This window comes from Panulirus ornatus, chromosome 21 (assembly GCF_036320965.1).
Source record: "Panulirus ornatus isolate Po-2019 chromosome 21, ASM3632096v1, whole genome shotgun sequence".
Taxonomy (NCBI): domain Eukaryota; kingdom Metazoa; phylum Arthropoda; class Malacostraca; order Decapoda; family Palinuridae; genus Panulirus; species Panulirus ornatus.
This window is the reverse complement of record NC_092244.1, coordinates 7422772-7438956: the sequence shown is the minus strand read 5'-3', so window position 1 is coordinate 7438956 and position 16185 is coordinate 7422772. Positions and strand designations below refer to the sequence as shown.

At 36.8% G+C, this 16185-nt stretch overlaps 1 protein-coding gene across 3 annotated transcripts in view; it reads right to left on the bottom strand.

Moving 5' to 3' along the window:
* LOC139756333 (DNA (cytosine-5)-methyltransferase PliMCI-like) overlaps positions 1-14950 on the bottom strand; it is a 40034-nt gene extending 25084 nt beyond the window's left edge. The window contains exons 1-8 of one of the 3 annotated variants that reach the window (XM_071675682.1): positions 14777-14950; positions 11653-11809; positions 10724-11069; positions 9200-9413; positions 7178-7399; positions 6739-6920; positions 5654-5913; positions 1335-2138 (exon numbers count right to left, since the gene is read on the bottom strand). In XM_071675682.1, the coding sequence (XP_071531783.1) occupies positions 1335-2138; positions 5654-5913; positions 6739-6920; positions 7178-7399; positions 9200-9413; positions 10724-11069; positions 11653-11809; positions 14777-14826 (2235 nt within the window). In that variant the 5' untranslated portion in view covers positions 14827-14950. Of the gene's footprint in view, positions 1-1334; positions 2139-5653; positions 5914-6738; positions 6921-7177; positions 7400-9199; positions 9414-10723; positions 11070-11652; positions 11810-14327; positions 14501-14583; positions 14602-14776 lie in introns of those variants that run through there. The other 2 variants (XM_071675684.1, XM_071675683.1) reach the window with 2 other exon arrangements.
* Positions 14951-16185: the final 1235 nt, after the last annotated feature.

Genomic DNA, 16185 nt, shown 5'->3' with positions numbered 1-16185 from the left:
AAACACTGATATGTTTGAAGGTGTAGCAGTCCCAACAGTGTTGTATGGATGTCTTTGGCCCTGATTACAAAAGAACATAAGATATTAGATGTGTTGGATATAAAATGCCTTAAGACAACACATGGTGTGAGGTGGGCTGATCACTTAAGACATGCCAGTATAACAGAGAGGTGTACTAGCAAGCAGAGTATGACAAAGCTGACCATGGTGTGCTGAAATGGACTGGGCATAAGGAGAGGATTAAAGTAAAAATTTTTGTGAGTTATGTATTGTCAAGTGTTACGTTTGGGATAGAGGTGTGAATTATAGATTGGATGCCAGCAATCCACATGTAAATGAGACAAGGAGAAAACACAGCTAAATGGGGCAGAGGGGTAAAAGACACACAACTCAGTACTAGTTTACTGCTTCACCATCATCAATCCTGCCAGCACCACAAATGTGAGCAATTTCCTGGTAAGTGGATGCCTTCCACCTTCTAATACCTACTACATCATTATCTAGGTTAGCACCTACAAGAACTTAATGCAGCCTCTTGCTATGATTTCATGAAAGAAACTGTCTTTATTATACTCAAACATATTTTCAATAAGGAAATAAGCAAAGAATCAAATATATAGACATTTACCTCCCCTCTATGTCTGAGAGTGAACAGCTCACTAGGCAACCCTGACATAACTAATGCAAACACCAGATCAAAGTCATGCCAAAAGAGCTGCATGAATACTTCATGTACCAAACATAGAGCCTTTCAGTCACTAACATCCCCTTCTCTTGTTTGGGAACATCCTACTCCTAAAGTTAAAGGAAATTAGGTCAAGCTTCATCTGCAAATCTATTAGCAGGGAACATCCAACATAACTTTTACCACCATGTAGATCACTGACATCATTTTCTTATATAATCACCATCAAAACAGCAACAAACATCTCAATTCGTCTAGGCTAGTCTGTATCCATGATTTCTCATCTGTTCTCCCTTGTATCAATCAGCCAGTATAAATGTTTATAAAACTGGTTTAAACAAAGAGTACCTTGCATCATAACTATTAATATAGTTTTTTTGGACCTCCAACAAAAATCAAATCAATTGACTATGATAACATCATGCATCTTGACCAGATCCTATTCATACAACCGCATCCATTTCTTACAAATTCTCCAAATCCGCATTAAAAAATTTAAAAAGTCCTTGCAAAACACTCATTCAAATGGCTTAGCCATTGCACTACCTTTCTATATCATACAGTTTTGTGTATATCAATCTAACAGTCAATACTGACAGAAAATATAAAAGTGGAAAAACTATAAGTATGTTAGAAGGAACAACTGTACCTTTTTTATAATGGAATCTAAATGTGTATCTTCACAATCATCAGTTATGAAGAGTTCAAGTGGGTCAGCAGTTTCACCAAGAACAGTATCAGTTCCTCGGCAATACCAATCAGCATGAAAGTATTTTTCTCCTTGTCTGTTTTCCCACATATGGTTAATGCGAGCAATATATACTGGGGTCTTTGGGTCATCAGGTTCTACCATCACATTGTCATTCATTTCGAATTCTTCATCTTCAATAAGAACAGATCTGTAGTAAGTTCTTTGACCCTCTTTGACAAAAGGGTTCCCAACCCAAGATATGCGATGTGTATGTTTTCGTATACGATGAGATTTAGGCTTTGAAAGTGCCATTTGTACAGCAGTAAAACCTTCAAAATCATCAGTATCATCATCATCTTCAGCTTCAGCCAACGCCATGTTTGGACATTTGCGTTCCATACAGCATTGTTTAGATCTCCCAGAACCACCAAACTTAATCATGTCCCTACAATGTTTACACTGACCACAGTCAGGCTTTTGGCACATATCACAAATACCACACCGATATCTTCTTGGACCTTGTACATTTTCTTTGTTAGTTTCAATCTGATCAGCAAAGAAGGACTCAAATAAATTCTTAACAAGTGGAGTTGTGGTTGCTTTGGTCCATTTTGGCATCTTAATAACCTTGAATTTTGGACCAGTACGCCTTAAGGCTCGACGTTTGCCAAGAACAACACCAGCCAACTTAATGATTGACCGGATACAAGGTGTTGCAATCAACATGTCATCTTCATCTCCTGCTAAGTCGAAGTTATGTACCTGTAAAGAATCAAAGCAGGTCGTACAATGAATGTAATCTGACACAAAAGTAATTGTTCAAATCAATCTAAAATACATAAATGACACTGAGGGAAAGGCACATGTATTCAAAAGATACCACATCAGTTGGTATGGGCTGCTTATTGAGGGTTAAATATCTAAATGTTTTATCAACACAATACTATAATTACTATTTAGCTACAACAGAACAGCTGCAGCTGTTAATAATTTAAACCTTAAACAACCACACCAACTGATGTGTTACGAAAATAGCAAACCACATCAAATGAATTAACTTTTCCTGTCATAACAATAGCAGCCTACAAAGGTCTCTCTCTAGCCAAGATAAGAAAATCTGTACTCACATCACTACACCTATAACAAACAGTACAAGCGTACATCCAGAGACCCGGAGGTTGTGCATATATGGTGATCCCTTAAAAAGTACACAGATTGTTGGATGACTTAAGTCATGAGAAATGATCAAATGTATCAATATCTGAGGAAAGTGAAGACTAACAAGAGAAATGTGAAATACAAGACTTAAAGAATAATTCAGGAGGAATTACACGAGACAGGCCTGCAAGGGAGACATCCCCACTGACCCAACCATTATTAAGATATCATATTACAAATGTGCCAAACTTTTTTATGCAATCAGGGGGTGATGGAGAACTTCAGTAACATGTTAAGTAAAGCACTATAATAATAATTCCAAAGAAAACACACCTACAATATCCATTCTACAAGAGCCAGCCACTATTGTGTCCTCACACTTACCTGTACTGTGAATAGAGTAATATTTCTACATTCAATCAAAGTATCTACCACCAATACTGTGCCTGTGCAAGCGAGAAGTGTGAAATTAAGTTAAAAAAATAATCAAACACTTCAAAATCTTCCCACACTTGCTAGCCAATCTCCCTTACACTAGCTTTTTAGGAAGAATCATATATGCCTAGCCCTTGTATATAACAAGAATATTTTCCTGAAGACACTATCTGCTGCAGTTTCTTACATGAATCTGCCAACAGGGACATGTCATATGCAAACAACAAATGACTCTCTTCCCAGGAATCCCCCACATCCAACAAACTGCAGATTTGCTCCTCTCTCCAAGACCCTTGCATCTACCTCCCCAACCTTCCCATCCATAAACACACATGCCTTACTCTCTAGAGAAGAAACTCCTCAGTGCTTCTAAAAGTTTTACTCCCACACCATACACTCGTTACACCTTTCACAAAATATTTCTATCAACCCTACCATATGCTTTTTCCAGATCCATAAAGGCAACATACAAGTCCTTTTCCTTCTCTAAGTATTTTTCATATGCATTCATCAAAGCCAAAACCTGATCCCACATCCTCTATCACTCCTGAAACCTCATTTTTCCTCCCCACTCTGATACCCTGTACATGTCACTCCCTCTCAATTACCACTCTACCGTACAATTTGCCAGGTACACTCAACAAACCTATACCTTTGTAATTCAAACACTGACCTTTATGCTCATTGTCTTTATACAATGGTATCATAAAGGCATTCTGCCAATCCTCAGGCACCTTACCATGAACCACACATACATTAATATCCTAACTAAACAATCACTAACACAGTCACCCACTTTCTTAAGACATTCAACAGCAATATCATCAACTCCAGCCACCTCACCACATTTCATCTTATGCAAGGCTTCTACCACCTCTGATCTTTTCATCAAACCACTCACCAAGACTCTTTCACTTCACATACCTCCACATCCCAAACACTTCATATCTGCCAATCCTATCATTAAACACAATTAACAATCCTTTAAATACTCATTTCATCTTGTCTTCACTTCGTTTCTACCCGTTAATCCTTCCCTATCAGCTCCAACTCACCAATGTTCCCATTCATCCTTGCTTTCCTCACGAAATTAACCGCCTTCTAAATAATGTTCCTATTCTCTTAGAGGTGTTCTGATACTCACTCACCCCAAATCCCATTTATCCTCTTTTTCCGATCCTGCACCTTCCTCTTGACCTTCTGTCAATTTCCCTTTTATGTCTAATCAGTCACATTCCTCTCCTGTAAGAAAATCCCATGCACCTCTCTTTTCTCTTTCACCAGCAACTTAACTTCATCATTCCACCTCTCTTTACCCTTCTTACTTGTCCACCTCCCACATACCACACACTTCTCTTGCACATTCTCTCTCATTCCTCATTCACTTCCCTACTTTCATTGACTTTCACCTTTTGCCATTCTACACTCAGGCTATCCAAGTATCTCTACACAAACCTCTTTGCCTTGCTCAATTTCTTTCACCACCCTCTTCTTACCCAAACTATTTCCTCTTTTCTGAAAGTCTATAAAAATCTTTATCTTCAACATGCCTCACACATCCGACCAGTGGCCCCTCTCAGTAAATTCACGTCCAAGAGCTTCTCTTTTTTACAACTATAAATTGGTACATATTCCAATAATGCCATTTTATCATCTTTCCCATTCATTCACATATACTTATGTATGCCCCTCTTTTCAAACCACTCCTTTTTCAGCAAATAACTCCACAAGCTGTTCATTTCCATTCAGATTACTGAATAGCCCCACAACAATTTACCCTCAAAGGCCACATTACCAACTTTTCCAATCAAATAACCCATCCTTAATACCCAATCTCACAACAAAAATGCTGACACATTCACTGAGCTCTTCCTCAGTCCCCTCATGGCAAGGTGCATTACTACTACTAACAATCACCCATCTCTCAAAATCCAATATCATTTCTACCTACATTAGTCTCCTCACTTCCTTATACTCACACACTCCCACAACTCCTTCAGCAGAAGAGCCACCCATCCTTAGCTCTCACAACACTAAACTCTGACTTTACCCTTAAGGCATTCCTAACTCATTTTTCCCCTTTACCCTTGAACTTTGTTTCACTCAGAACTAGAACATCCAGGCTCCTTTACTCAAACATACTACCTATCTCTCTGAACTTTGTTTCACTCAGAACTAGAACATCTAGGCTCCTTTTCTCAAACATACTACCTATCTCTCCTTCTTATCTTAGTTACATCCACAAGGATTCAGGCACCCCAGCCCAAGCCTTATGGAGACTGAGCACTCCTTGCACAGCTTCTTCTGTTCCCTCTCTTATAGATATATTGCCATGGCCACCACCTTAAGGAAGTTTCAGGTGAGAACATGCATCAGAGATACATACATTTAGATAAATAGTAAATGTCAGTCTATGGCAGGGGTGTGTGATGTCCCCATGGTTGTTTAACTTGTTTATGGATGGGGTGGTTAGGGAGGTAAAGGCAAGAGTGAGTGGTGTCATGTGTCAAAAATGGGAGATCATATCACTCGTCAATAACGTTAGCATAGTGGTTTAATGTTTTTATCAACAATGTATTACATGAGATGCAAGTGAGGCAGGTTGGTAGCAGTGTTTCTATAACCATACCTTTAATAAACTTAACTATCTCAAAAGGAAAAAAATCAAAATTTATTTGGTTTACCTGATCACAAACAAACTGAGCATGTCTCAATAGAGAATCTTCTGATAGGACACATATGCCACGTGGGGGAACAGTTGTCTGCAGCTTATTCAGCAAGTCTTCATATGCAGCATCAGCATTGTTTACCAAAAACTCAATCACTAATTTGCTTAAGTAAATCTTCTCTTGCACAGCATCAATGAAAGGAGCATATGCCTCACTTGGCTCCATGAGGACATATTCCGCATATGCAGTAGAGAATCCAATCAGTGCCTTTTCACCTGTAATATCATTAGATGATTAAAAGCAAATGAATTCTAGGTATGCACTTCCCAAAGAATGGTAAACAAACTACTGTATACTGAAGAGTTTTAAGGTGAAGTATTTCTAGACAATGTAGGTAACACGTTCAAATCATCTACAAAGTAGGTAACACATTCAAATCAATGAAATTTTTTTCAGAGAATGAACTCTTCCACACTATAAGCATAATGTACTTATTATAGAAGGAATGGGTAGTTCCTAAATGGATCAAATATTCTAAATTACTTTTTATAAGACATTTCTGCAATCAAATAAATACGATGTGGACAACCTATACATGAATATTTGTGGGTATGTTTGAAGGTATTGCAGTCCTGACAGTGAAGTATAGAAGGGAGTCTTGGGCCCTGAATGTAATAGAAAAGGAAAGGGTGGATGTGTTGAAAATGGAATGCTTTACACTTTATGTGTTGTCAGAGGATCTGATTATATATAGAATGATAGTGCAAGAGAGGGGTTAATTAGTCAATACATTACAGTGCGACTAACTCTGTAATACCCACACACTGTTTTTGTTTCCTTTCCTGAACATTCTAGGTGTTTGTACCCTTAAAGATAAAGATTTTATCCTTTGGATGTGAAAACATTACCAAGGAAGAGTGGAAGAGACTCTTAGCATACCTTAGTGAGATAAATGGGATAAAGCAGAGAAGCACAGAGTGTAAAGTGAATGGATGGAGGGAATATGTACCAGGAATGACAATATAGATAATATAATGAGCAAAGCACATGGCCATATTGTACATAGGGTACATCATTTCAAAAAATATAAGCTGTCTTACCTCCATCAAAGCCTGATATCCACCACTCATTGATGGGTCCTATTTCTTTAGCAGGAATTCCACCCTCAACAGTTGGGTTTTCTTCATATATAGGCTTAACATATCCCGAGAAGTACAGAAGAACGTTGCGCTCTATCAAACCTCCATCAAATGGACAGAGATGACCTTCTTTGTCATATACACTGTCATAATAACAAGATATTTTAACTACTATAATGTCAACCAAGCAATCTATAACAATCTACTCTTCTTTATACATCAACTATTAAACCTTAAACCTTTTTGTGAACTGTGCACTGTTTATCATTTCCTTTATCAAATTATTTTATTCTATTATTTTTCTAATATCTATATCAACTTATTTCACAATTTCAAATCTAAAATCATGGTATCCAATGGCTTTTTCTACATCACTACAACATACGAATCTTATACTTACTTAAATTCAGTTATTTTCTCTTGTGGTCTTTCATCATATTCATTAATAAATTCTTCCTCTCCAGTGAAAAGAGAGAGTTTGGGGTCTGTGAGTGCAATAAACTCTTCCACTGCCCCCTCAGGATGTCCAGGGAAAATGACAAGGTCAGGATCATCTAGACGCTGATGACATATTTCACAGCGACTCACTAAACCACTAGTGGCTTTAACAGGAATGCTGTCACTGAAAAATTAATTAAGCATTTCATATTTCCGACCTTAATAGTTTTATCACAATACCCTTTTCTAATCATGTCTATCTATCACAATTCTTGTTATTTCAACTGTTATCTATAAATGGTATTAAACATGATTTTCAAAAGCTACTCCAAAATGAAACTTTTAGCATTCATATTACTCATCCAGTTCAAGTCATGCCTTTTTCCAAACATTTAATGCATACAAACTTACATTTAAATATATCCACAAACTCACTGCCATAGACACTAACTATCTATCTATATCTCGGATACTGTTCCTTGGAACTCCCTCAAAGGGATGGCCATGGCAACATAGTCTCCATAACTAAAGAACTCCTATGCCTCTTCTTAGGCTTTAGTACCTCACCCATAACAGGCCACTGGGAGAGGGAAAGTCTAGTGCAATGTCTATAGAGGCTCCTATCTATGTTCCTAATGACTACTTGTATTTAATGCTCCTACTTACTACTTCAACCTTATGTTTCTACCAAATGCTCCCGCATAGATGTTCCTACATATTACTTCTATCTCCTGCTCCTACCATTTTGCTATAAGGCAGGGCTAGTGCACAGTGCTAAATGCAGGAAAATCTAGAGTTAAGAAGAATGAACTGTGTGAGTTAAGTGTTGTCAAGTGTTACATATGACAAGGAGAGACTGTATGTTTGTGGATATGACAAGGAGAGACTGTATGTTTGTGGATATGACATGGAGAGACTGTATGTCTGTGGACAAAATGCCAGTAGTCCACATGTTTGTGAGGCAGAAAGAAAAGACAGCTACCTAGGTCAGAGGAGTGCAACTTGAGAACCAACTAAAGTGCTGATCACTAGATCACTCTTCTCAATGAATAATGCAACTAAATGGCTACAAAACTGGAAACATTACTGCACTTTCAAAAAAAAAAATCATTAAATGGTGTGGAATGAATTATACTCTATCAATACAGACATGGTTTATAGACACATCTGTAACAAACTAATTATGATCTAAGACCAAGTAAAAAGTGCCACATGTGCACTACCTGCATGTAATCTGCTTCATCAAAGTCTCAAAAATTATATAACTAACAAATTTCGTAAGTTAATCACCTATTGCAAAACAAAGATGTACATGTGGATATTCTTTTCTAATACTTGATTGCAGTTCTGACATTAGCAAGGTAATGCAAGGAAATGACAAAGGAAGGCAACTGCAAAACCAAGTCAGAAGGTTTTTGCAAGAATTTGAATAAAATATTTGCTTTTTAAATTCTGTAACGTAAAAGTACCCTTGTCTTGCAATCATCCTTGGCCATGCCAGAGACACATATCTACTCAAAGGAATGCATTTTAGACTCCATCATCATCATATGTCTGTTATTATTATTTATTATATTACACTTTGTCGCTGTCTCCCGCGTTAGCGAGGTAGTGCAAGGAAACAGACGAAAGAATGGCCCAACCCACCCATGTACACATGTATATACATACGCGTCCACACACACACATATACATACCTATACATTTCAACGTATACATACATATACAAACACACACATATACATATATACAAATGTACATAATTCATAGTATGCCCTTATTCATATGTCTGTTGTACATTCATAAAGGTACAGACAATGTAAAGTAGTTACTTAGGAGTATTTCATAACACTGTCTATGATCTCAATTCAGATTATTGCTGTACGGAGAGTATGTACAAAGTGAAGAAACAAGGGTCAAAATAAATGTGATCAAAATAAATGTATACTCAATTTCATCTGAGAACAAAGAAACCATTCCTAACCTCTGAGATTTTCTATCTTCATTGTCTTTGTGCATAACACTATGTTTCTGCCTTTTCTCACTTGGCTCACTTGCTTCTTCTTCCTCTTTATCTTCTTCAGCTCCATTTGGCTCTTCACACCTGCGCTTGATGTTTATAGAAGAGAACATATCAGCTACAGACCTCTGGAGACCTCCCCCATTCCTAGAACTCCGTCCTCGATGCTGGGTCCCTCCTGAAAATGATGCACAATAAAAAAGTGATTCACACAAATATCTCAGATTATGCTGTAAACAAAAGCTTAGATCTCATGATTCATAAAAACACACCATTTCTTTACAGTCAAAGCATTATTTCAATGACCAAAGTTTTTCATTATTTTTCAGTGATACATTTAACAAGAAGGCTTTAGCATTTGTAATAAAAAATTGTTAACTGTCACAATGGTAAAATATCATTGTAATCTGTTTAACTATAATCTCTTCATGCATCCATCTGCCACACAACAGCAACTTAATTACCAGACTTCCATTAAAACGTTATGACTTACAAGTAGCTCATACCAATGGGATGAAAACAATCTTAATGGAATTCTGAATTTCTCAAGAGATGGGGTGTATTATTGGTAGTAGTACAATCTCGTCAAAGAACTTCAAAATCCAAAGTAGTCCACAGCTCCCTGCTACTGGGAGCAACACAGCCTTGGGCAGGAGTTGCCTCTGGAGGTATGTCCTGGGTAACACCATGAACTGTCTTAGCAAATATGAAAGAAAAATATACATAAACACAGATACAAATCAGGAGGGTGTGCCGAAATGTTTTGAACATATGAAGAGAATGAGTGAGGAAAGATTGACAAAGAGAATATGTGTGTCAGAACTGGAGGGAATAAGGAGAACGGGGAGACCAAACTGGAGATGGAAAGATGGAGTGAAAAAGATTTTGAGCGATCGGGGTCTGAACATACAGAAGGGTGAAAGGCATGCACAGGATAGAGTGAACTGAAACAATGCTGTATACTGGGGTCGATGCACTGTCAATGGACTGAACCAGGGCATGTGAATAGTCTGGAGTAAACCATGGAAAGGTCTCAGGGGCCTGGAGGTGGATAAGGAGCTGTGGTTTTGGTGCAATACACAAGATAGCTCGAGAATGGATGGAAGCAGATGTGGCATTTCTTCGTCTGTTCCTGGCAGTGCCTTGCAACACAGGAAACGGCAATCAAACCTCTGGAAACAGTGCATTAGTGCTGCCCTCTTCCAATAGCCTGTTAAGGGTGAGGCACTTACAGCTACGAAGCTGAACTGGAGTTCACCATTATAGAGAGTTTTCTGCTGTGGCCACCCTCTTGAGGGAGTTCCCAAAAAGAATGGGCATTAGAGATACACACAGAAACAAACACAGTCATACAGAACACTTTAACACAACAAATGAAATCTAAGGATAAGAATGAGTGAACCACGACAATGTACGCAAATGATTCATCCCATGTACATTGAAATAGTTCTGGAATAAAAAGATATTGAAAATTTGTTAATTTCATACCAATGAGTTGTCTTTTTTTTTGCATAGCTGGAGTTGTGACATCTTCCATGTTTATTTCCTCAGCCTCTGGCACTTCAACTTTTTCTTCCATCTCCCTTGATTCCTCTGGTGATATTCTGTTTTTGTCGCTCTTTTCTTCATGATTCCTAAATTCTGTGACATCTTTGGTGATGTTACTATTACCACCATTCTGGTCATTTTCCTTATTAGCAAACTTGGAAAGCTTGTCTTTCAAAGATACAGAACCATTCTTGAACTTCCCGAAATCAGTGCTTTTCTCATTCTTTGTTGTTGCCAAACTTAAGGAAGACTCCAGGAGTTTCTCCAGTTTATTGAAGAATCCTTTCTGTTAATACATATACAAATAAGCATATAAGATGTACAAGTCTGAAATACATCAGACAAGCACAGAAATAGGAAAATCATGATACTGCATAGCAGATATGAAAATGCTCAGTCAAAGTTAAAATAAACATGGCAAAGCAGCAGACAATATAAAATTTAAAGTCTGGAAGTACAATTACATTATAAGGCATATAATATACCAGTGATTAGTTTCAACCCTCTAACAGGTACTCTGTGGTTCATCTCCATATGGAAAAAAAATTCCCCCAAAATAAGTATACCTTCAGAAATAGTCCTTTATTCACAACACAATGGCAGCAGCTTAATCCCAGGCAAAATTGCAAATTATTTCATTGATACCCCCATCAAAGTGTTACCACCACCTAAATACTCTTACTTCTATACTTTTAGGGCAAACAAATGACTCCTGATTACATATGCATAAAAAAGCCCCAATAACAGGAAGACTACTTTGAGAAAAACATCCATCATGAATTATACTGTACTAGTGTAGCATAACTTCTAATGTTAGATTGTTTAAAACCATTATCTTTACAGAAGTTAATTCCTGTCAGACTCCTAACCTCAGTAATGTTTCCCTCACTGAGATCTTCCTCCAACTGTGCTATAGACTTTTGATCTGATTCCATTAGAGAGCAGTTTAACAGCAACCGAAGCCGTTTGACATAGCCCTTCTGTGTGATTTCTTCCTCCTCATATTCTGTCTTCAGCTCAACAATTCTGAAATAATAATTGTTAACATTATGTTGATTGATTATATCAAAACAAAGGAATAACATTTACTATACTTTTAACCCCTTAACTCCTTCCTCACTCAGGTTTCCCTTTCAATCCTGTGAATCTGTTTTCAAGCTGCTTTACAAATGTACTTCACCTTACAATTCAAAGATATTCGTCTAAGAATGGAAAAAAAATTACCTCCAAAGTATATTTCATCTATTATCACACTAATATTATGAACTTTCGTTGATTTCAAACAAAGTGGTATCTGCTATGAACTTATCAACTTTTTAAGGAGGAACTTGTCAATTCATTAATGAAAACTCAATTCACGCTAGTGCATGCAATCCTCAAAATTTCCCTTTTGTGCAGAATACTCATTAACTTGCAGTGTAGATGCAGCAGAAGTAAGTACCGAGATCAAATTGAAAGTACAAGTTTTCAAGAACCAGCACCCATTATCAACCTAAGGTAACCTATGGTAAGATAATATACCATAGGAAAAGATAACTAGCTTTTAGGGAAGTGTGGTACCTTTACAAACTTTCATAGAACTTGTCTACATATGCACTAAATCATTATTTGCTTTAAATATTGACTAATTGAGTTATGCAATATTAGTATAAAGTTTACAGAATACAAAACAGTTGTGGACCATGATACAGAGCACCACTGTATACTGTATATCTGGTAAGGCAAGTGACGGTAATGCATATCATGGAAAACGCGGGGTAAATCAAAGTTAAAGTATGTAATACACTTGCAAAATACCAACAGAATGTAAATAAACCTCATCCAACGTCACCTAGCAGCTAAAATGAGATTAAAAATATAGCAACATTAAAACTTCAGCTAAACTAAGTTCTGGGTAAAAGTGTGATAAGTGGGACATGTAGGTGCTGAATTCCTTTGCAGGACGTTGCCCTCTAGGCATGAGGAAGGGAAGAATTACAGTATGCAATTTGGACAGATGTAGCCACAACAGCCAAAATTTTTCAAATTCTGGTTACAAGTCAATGATATCTTTACAGATGTAACTCAAACACTACAAAAATATAGTACAGTCACTGTTACAGAATAAATGCAAAATTTTAAACATTCTATAAATACATATGATAATAAAGTATTCATAAAACACACCTGGTGGCAACACTTTCTACTGTTATCAAAAATACTAATGGCAAAGCAACTTATAGTGGACTTCACATAGCAAAATTTGCATTCAATCTGTTTGTCTATCATTCTCTAGAGATAAAGATATTTCTATACACTATCTTTCACTCTGTAGTAATAAAATAATTACAACTTGACTAAAAACAGTCATAGGGGAATGAAAAAATGATGAGCAGTTAGTAGGCTGAATGCATCTGTTGCTGGGAATAGTAATTCGTTTCATTGTGCCTGCCATTTGTCGACATCTAATACCACGTCCATAGTGTATTTTCAGCTTAAGTGTGTTTTTCTTTAAGTTTATTCTGAAAGTGTTATAAACATCATAAACTTTCATATCAATTAGCCCCAGAGGGTCCCTGATGAACCATAACTGTGTCATCTATCACAAAACATGAAAAATTAAAAAGATTAGTCCTTTGCAGGTATTTCTAAAATCATAATGCACTATATAAGGCATCCCTACTGAAAAAGTCTACCTTGCCTTTGCATCCAACCTAACTTTGGAAAATGGCTAGTTATGTTTTAGGTGCCTCATTAGGCTGTTGTGATCAAAGAAGTACTGTTGGAGGACCGATAAATCTGACCTTTCATAATGAATGGTACTAAACATGACAACAGCAGTATATCAAGAAAATAGTATGGTTCATCTACGTGAAACTTGGCAATATACTTGTAAATCATGAACAGAACATGAAAACCTAACCTATCCTCCTAACAGTCAAGATCTATCCTAATGTTCAAGATTACAGTCACAATATACCAATCACACAAATTGGTGCCAAAAGTCAATAAACAGATTACACATTCAACTACCAGCACCAGGCATATATATTGCTCATACATTTTCTAAGATTATTGCAGCAACTAAGTTACATGAAATCTTAATAGGTTTTCTTTATACCTTACAAGTATATTACCTACTTTAATACTAAATAAACCCACAAAAAAAAATCCTTGCTCAACAGGTTATTCAATACAATTCGATAAAATGCAATGTTCTTAATAATACACCAAAACCTACATTCTTGTTTATAAACACCATATTAACACTGCAAAAAATGGTCAATAAATATTCAAAACTAAGAGATGAGGAACTGTTCTAGACAACTGTCACACCTAAAGCAAATAAGCCATTTATTAAGGATAGTTTCGATACCGAACTATTGCTCTAAACATGGGACCCCACTCTTTAAATCTAACCCTATATTTGCAAAGCATATCAATGAAATAAAGTGGATAAGCGATTTAACATAATCATGAAGTCAGTGTAATTGTATTCCAATGTATTTTTGAAACTCATTTTCTGTCATGATAGTGAAAAAATTGATAAGGTGGAAGAGGATACCTCGGCGATACGTGGTTCCATAGGACGACACATTGTTTCTATGGTCAAACTGTGATCTGCAGAGGCCACAGTAACCTCTCCTAAAACCATGTAGTGCTGGTATTAATCAAGAAAAATGTCAGCCATGTATCACTTCACGCTGACGAGCTTGTACCGATGATCTGAGGGACGACGTAAACAAACAACCCATACAGCAGAGTCCCTGGTTCACAATATGAGACCAAGGGGAGGAGTACTTTGGCCCTTTCCCATTTACCTTTCATTACCTCAGGTTAAATTCTGATCAGTTCACACCCAGACAACAACTCAGCACTTGAATTAATCTACGAGGAAAGTCTTGTGACCAAAGAAGAGTCAGGGAGAAGCAGTTTAGCTGGGCACTTTCCAGTTCCCGCTCTTAAATTTAAAAGTATTTTTGCCAATTATTTCGTTATAATCACTTAACTTACTTCTTCCAAGTATCCTCCGGTATCGTGAATGATTCCGGTACGCCAGGCATGTCAGAAATCACACTAAAGATACTCAGAAATAATAAAATTTACGATTAATTCAACTCAAACTCGAGTTCAGGACCACAACAGACGGTCGAGGGATTCCCGCCAACTGAGACGTAAAATAACAAGATGAGAAACTCCTTCTCTTGTAAGGTTGTCATTTTCGTACTGCCACCTATTGACGTAAAGGTAAAAAGCTTGTTTTAGGAAATTCAAATTTTAATTTCAAAAGATTTATGGAAAAAAAGGAAATAATAACTCTACTAATCTGATGATTCTTATGCCTATGTGCTATGAACTGTGCCCGATCACTAATCTTCCTATTTTTCCACTGATATACGAGTATATATCAACACGTGACTTTAGTACTAATCCTATAAAAGTAATTGTAACAAGAGTAATAACAATAAGCTAACGGAAAAAGCAAGATGACTATAATTCTTACGACAGATATGCTCGTCACATGGGGATAAAAGACAACGAATGCCACTTCTACACGGTTTGATGACATACCGGAAGATGGAAAATTCGACAAAATAATTATAATGTGAAATCAATCACCTAGTTAAGCATGATCTATTCTAATAGTATCTATTTCTTCTTTTCACTACAAAATTCAGTGAGAGTTTAGATATACTTTGTTCAAGCCAGTATTGAAGTCGGTATCATCCCGTGTCTTCATGTAGCTCAGATGACTACATTATACAAATAATGTAAATTATTGATTTTATTAAATATCATAGACAAATTTATCTTGTGTACCTATCCTTCTTGACTTTGAAAAGGAGCTATAGTTAGAAATGTAGGATGAATTCTAATCAATATGATGATATCTTGAAAACATTCATCTCCTTCACTGTGTGATAATATTCCTAGTATATAACCTAAGTACACTTAAACACAAGAAACTAAAAAAAAAAAAAGTTGTAAACCGTGTTGGGTGAGAAAAATTGATCAGCAAAACTGTGTTGGACGGCAGGTCAGCTGGGAGAAGCGTGGGTCCAGGAGCAGACGACGTTTTACTGTACATTCGCCTTCTTCAGCCATATTACCCACTGAGCACTTGCACTATGCACTAATTTCCAATGTTAAGCACAAAAGTTTCGAAAATTCTTGTCGGATGGTAAGTGGAGCCTCTCGTTCATATAAGTGAAACAAGTTTCCCGTTGTGTCAAGAAGCCGTGTGAATAATACGTTACCTACTGTATAAATTAGATTTGATAAAATCATTTTACGTTTCGTTGCCCAAGAACTACATTTACAGTTCATTAAATTCAGAATTCTAATCGATAACGGAAGCCTGATGTGGATACACCACACCAGCTTTAGTGTGTGTGTGTGTGTGTGTGTGTGTTTACCGTATA